Source organism: Eleutherodactylus coqui, chromosome 3 (assembly GCF_035609145.1).
Source record: "Eleutherodactylus coqui strain aEleCoq1 chromosome 3, aEleCoq1.hap1, whole genome shotgun sequence".
Lineage (NCBI taxonomy): Eukaryota > Metazoa > Chordata > Amphibia > Anura > Eleutherodactylidae > Eleutherodactylus > Eleutherodactylus coqui.
Window position 1 is genome coordinate 66,969,363 of NC_089839.1, and position 5,934 is coordinate 66,975,296.

A 5,934-nucleotide genomic window follows, 5' to 3' on the forward strand; every position below is an offset into this window, starting at 1 on the left:
GGCATTTTTAGACACGCTTGCGCAGTCCGTGCTTCTGGCTGGTGAATGGGGCCGCTCGTGCCGGAGAGCTGGTCACTGCGTCGTCATCGTAGCTCCGCCCCGTCACGTGTGCCGATTCCAGCCAATCAGGATGCTGGAATCGGCAATGGAACGCACAGAGCCCATGGTGCACCATGGGAGAAGACCCGCGGTGCACCATGGGCGAAAAAACCGCAGTGCATCCCTGGGAAAGGACCGGCGGCCATCTTAGGGAGAAGATTTTTTAAACTTCATATTTCGTCAGATCGGTGAGTAGCAAGCGGTTTAAAAACTGCTTTAAATTGCTATTTTATGCCAGGGGGGTGACAGGGGGAATGGGCTAGTGTAGAATTTTGATGTTTGCCGCGAGACAACCCCTTTAAGTATAGCGGTGCTTCACAAGCAGCGCTGTTAGGAAGATTGAACTGTTGCTAAGCAACGCTCATAGTCCCACAACGTATGGCGCTTCAGTGATATCGCCCATTGTTTTCAATGGGGTCGACGCAGCAGTGCCGACTACATTAAAAGCAATGGGGCAACTCCTTGATAATCTGCTGCAGCTGTGACAGCCGCGGCGGGGATGAATGGAATCCCCGCAGTGATGTGAGGCTATTTCAGATGAGAATACCTTGCATCCACGGGTTTCACATGGATGGCGAGGGTGATATCGGGACAAGAATCATGGCCTGATATCGTCCTAACCAGTGTGAAGGAGCCCTTAGGGAGATTCAAGCTTTGAGGAGAGAGAGAGATAGGAGGGAGAGGGGGTGAGAGAAGGAGGAGAGAGGGGGGAGGAGAGAGGAGGAGTGAGAGAGAGAGAAGGGGGAAGAAAGAGGGGGGAAATGGAGAGAGAGAAGGGGAGAGAGAGAGGGGGGTGGGGAAATAGAGCGGTTAGAGGAATGGAAGGGATAGAGACAGGGGTGAGGGGGGGTTGGGGTGGGGGTGGGATACATACACACCTGCACTTGCATACACATATGAGAGAGAGAGACACATACACACACTTGTATACACACATACACACACACTTGTATACACACATTCACACATGCATGCACATACACGCACACATAAATATACACACATGCACATATATGCACATTTGCATACCCACATATATACACACACTACACACATAAACACAGACACACACATACGCACACATAAGTATACACATGCATACACACATGCACATATATGCACATTTGCATACACACATAAACACACACATACATGCACACATATATACACACACTACACACATAAACACATACGCACACATAAATATACACATGCATACACAAATACACATATATTAAAATAATCAGTTCTTAATACATTTACAACCATTTCTCCAAACATTTTATGCTCGCGCAGTGAACATCGTATCAATCCAGTTGCATAAATAATTCCACAATATAATATTAGTTTTGAAATTCCTCTTTTCTCCAAAACCTCTTTTTTTCATTAAAAACCCTGCAGGGAAAACAAAGATCTTGAGCCCTTCCCAGCATGTACTGCCAGCACTGTTTATGGCATCCAGTATCCTGCTGTGGTTGAGCGCGGCATCACTACCCGTCTCCTAAATACTAGCAATGCAATGTAGTACATAAGTAATCAATAGATGGCATATAGACAGCCGAGCCCGGATGCCCTTTACACTAGTTATGTTCATTCACCCTGGCAGCACATTTATGACGGTACATCTGAGGCTATGCAGGATTTTACTGCACAGTAAGATAACTAATGGGTATACTAGGAATCCATGGTGAATACACAGAGTCTCCGTCATTTTTTGGACAGCAATCAGTGTTACCAGCAGTAAAGCGTCCTGAGTGGCTCCAGCCCTTCCTTCCTGGCACTTCCTTCCTTATTCACCGCTGTAGCATATAAAGCTTGGTACAAACGTGTGTATCACATTGCACGGATATCACGAGCTGCGCTGCCCACTCACACTCTGCTGCTAGTATATCGTGCCATGCAGCTCTACCGCTTTGCCCAGAGTGCGCTCCTGTTGGCACAGCTGGCACAGGTGGCGCTCCAGGAGGAACTCTATCCAACTTTTTTCTGCTCAGACAAATGTTACTCCATATTCTGGATGAGTAAGCGCTTTGATAAGTCAAAAAGAGCCTGCGAAGAGAAGAAGGGGCATCTAATGACCGTGAAGAGCTCGGTAGAGGCTGAAGTCATCTCTAACAATATGGCCAACGTGGGCAAGGATGATGCGAAAGTGTGGATAGGGCTTGAGCGCAAAGACGGATGCAAAGATCTGCAGCAACCTCTGAGGGGCTTTACCTGGATGACAGGTGACAATCACACTGAATATCGCAACTGGAAACATGATGAGCCGAAGTGCGATGCCTTCTGCGTCACTGTGCGCAAAGATGGCACCTGGGAAGAGACTAACTGTCGCGATAAAGCTGATGGCTACTTGTGTGAGATAAGTTTTTCCTTATCCTGTTTCTCTCTTGACTTGCCTTTCTCCTACAATGTTACCTATCATCACCCAGACCTTGGAAAAGGCCAAATTGGGGTTCCCGTGTTCCCTCCTGGCACCATTGCAGACATTTCTACTTTACCAGATCCTACCAAACTTTCTTGTAAAGAGAAAAGTGATGGCACTGTGGCTTGGAGCAGCGAGACCCCCGGTGCCTGGAGCTGTCAGATTGAGAATGGGGGCTGTGAACATGAGTGTATAGAAAGATTTGACATTGCAGAGTGCAGTTGTCCTCCAGGATCAGAGCTTAAAGAGGACTTCAGGGGTTGCATCAAACCTTGTGACCCCAATCCCTGCAGCCAACAATGTGTGCCATATTCATATCCACCAGGGTTCCTCTGCATGTGCGATGAGGGTTATACACTGGCAGCTGATGACAAAACATGTGAAGATATTGATGACTGTGCAGCCAGCCCCAGCATCTGTGAACACCACTGCACTAATACAATTGGAGGTTTTGCCTGCGGTTGCAAACCTGGCTTTGAGATGGTCAATGTTACATGTGATGCTCAAGATAAATGTGTGACAGATTGCCGCGACATTGATGAGTGCCCCACTGCTGTGTGTGAGCATACATGTGAAAATTATCCAGGAGGCCACCGATGTGTTTGTGATGAAGGATTTGTCATTGATAAGAATAATACCAATAAATGCAAAAAGATCTGCAACAAATTAAAATGCAAAGCTGAGTGTGATCCTAAGAAGATCTGCTGGTGCCCTGAAGGATACATAGTGGATCAGACCGATGATGGCGAAGATATGTGCACTGATATGGACGAGTGCGCTACATTCCCTTGTGACAGTTTATTATGTATCAATACACCTGGATCATTCATATGTACCTGCCCTGAAGGCTATACCATGTACAATGGTGAATGCATTCAACCAACAGCAGCACCTTCAGAAACACCTATGGTTATCTTACCGACCAGTAGACCAGAAGATGTCTACAGTCTACAGCCTACTATAATGTGGGGTATTTGCTCTGGCTTATTATCTATGGTCACTGTCCTGATAGCAATGTTCTGTCACAGGATGAGAAGGTACTATGTACACCAGCATGATCTCGAATACAACTATAAAAATACGGACAAGGATGTAGTACTTAAGAGAATAATGATGGAACCCCAATGGCAGCTGTAGTGTTTAAGATACAGACAGAGCCAAGGTATGTCCAAGGCAAAAACTTCACTTGTTCTGTGAATGTAGGTAGAGCAGACCTGAGATCTCTTCCAGCTGCCAACCTCCATTCACTGCAAACAGGGAGTTGTTCATAGATGAAGGTATGTCCAAGGCAAAAACTTAAGATGCCTTCACACAGGTTGACTGTCCAGTGCCTGACAGCCATCCCATTGACTATTACAGCTATGCTTTTACACGGGAGCCATAGTTGTTCTGTGAATGTAAGTAGCGTAGGTCTGAGATCTCTTCCGCCCGCCTGTCTCCATTCACTGCAAACAGGCAGTTGTTAATAGATGAACTGCCTGTTTACACGGCCGGTAGTCACTTGGTTTTTAGGTGAGCTAAAAACCAAGAGACTCCGACAAGTGAGCGATTTGTCGCTCAGTGCCCTGTTGGCGGCCGTGGACAACTATTGCCAGGATTTGCTGTTTCCAGAGATTATTCAGGCAATATTTTACCCTTTTAAAGGTACTTTTAGTTATGCAAGGTTAAGTACTAACATTATATAGAGTATGTGACTACCAGCTCTGAGTGGACACAATGCTAATCTTTTACGCACTGGAGACAAAAGATTATGGGTAACATTACCACTTCCACTAGTAGATATTGATTGAATACTTCTTTTATGGCAATGCCTTAAAGCAAACCTCCGGTTTTAGGATAAAATTCTGTCCCTGGACCAGAGGTGACAGGGTGTTATTATCTAAAATTGTTATTTTCTGCCGTCTGTCCGATCCATCGATTCTGGGTCTAGTCTTCGAATGTTCAATATTACCAATGCAATCTTCAAACTACCTAATCCAAACAGTGTATTTGTACTGTCAGACTACCAGGGCACTATACCTGCTCTATGATTGGCGAGTGCTGCTCATATGACCAGCACTAGCCAATCACAGAGCAGTGCACAGTGTACATCAAGCAGTTAATAAAATTGCTGCAAACATCTTAGACGGCCATAAACAGAGCCTAAAATCAGCACCTAGGAGGGGCAGCAAAGAAGAGAATTTTGTCCCAAAACAGGATGGTTGCATCCATTTTTATTGCATAATTTATGCCCTCCATTCATTTCTATGGGCGATTTATGCTTGAAATACTCACGTAAAATGACGAAAATAGGACATGATGCATGTGATTTTGCGCTTGTAAAATACGAAGTGCAAAAACGCAAAGGCCCCATTGAAATTCATGGAAGTTAAGTGCTGCGTATTACACGCATGTAAAATATGCAGAAAAAAATGCTTGCGTGACAGTGGCGGATTTTCATGCGGAATTGCAGGCAGGATTCTGCTATTTTCAATTTTGCATGAAAATCGGCATTTTAGCAGAGCGTATTTGGGTGCTGACTATTAGAGATGAGCGAGCATACTCGCTAAGGGCAATTGCACGTGCAAGTATTGTCCTTAGCGAGTACCTGCCCGCTCGGAAGAAAAGATTTGGGTGCCGGCGCAGGTGAGCGGTGAGTTGCGGGAGTGAGCAGGGGGGAGCGGGGGGGGGGGGGGGGGGAGAGGGAGAGAGAGATCTCCCCTCCGTTCCACCCTACTCTCCCCCGCCGCTCCCCGCCCCCCGCCGGCACCCGAATCTTTTCTTCCAAGCGGGCAGGTACTCACTAAGGACAATGCTCGCTCGAGTAATTGTCCTTAGCGAGTATGCTCGCTCATCAATAGTGACTATTCCACAGGAGGTTATATTCTGCAACACTGTTGCAGAATATTCCTTCCCATGTGAGAGGTCCCTCAGGCTGGTCTGACACGAGTGAGATTCCGAGTGCAAGATTTTTATGTTGCGAGCCGCACAATTCTCGCACAATAAGAATGCGATTCTTTTGAATGGGGTCATACACATGAGCGATTTTTTTTCCCCACATCGTAGGAAACACACTGCAGCATCCCCTATCTTTGGGCATGCCCTCTCATTGCATCACTCATTGTTTCCATTGGGGCTGGCGCCAGCATTGCACCGCATGCTAGGTGCACCCGGTGTAATGCATTTAAAACTATGGGAGATATTCCACAATCCTCTGCTGCTACTTCCCCGAAGTGATGCAAGGTGGTTTTAATATAAAAATGCCTCGCATCCGTGGTGAAATCACACATTGGCGAGCACGATATTGGGCCATGATATCACACTCCCTGTGTGAAGTTAACCTCAGTAAACCTATACCAATGTACTATGAAGCATCAGTTCAATCAGCCCAATGACAGAGCAGAGGCTTGAACTTTCACAAGTCAGCAGTGCCT

The 5,934-nt window shown here is 46.3% G+C and overlaps 1 protein-coding gene across 1 annotated transcript; it reads left to right on the top strand.

Annotated features, from left to right (window-relative positions):
- Positions 1-1,551: 1,551 nt before the first annotated feature.
- On the top strand, positions 1,552-5,186 carry LOC136620738 (thrombomodulin-like). The gene has a single exon (XM_066595686.1). It carries the CDS (start codon positions 1,997-1,999, stop codon positions 3,656-3,658), a length of 1,662 nt encoding a protein of 553 aa, XP_066451783.1. The 5' UTR covers positions 1,552-1,996; the 3' UTR covers positions 3,659-5,186.
- Positions 5,187-5,934: the final 748 nt, after the last annotated feature.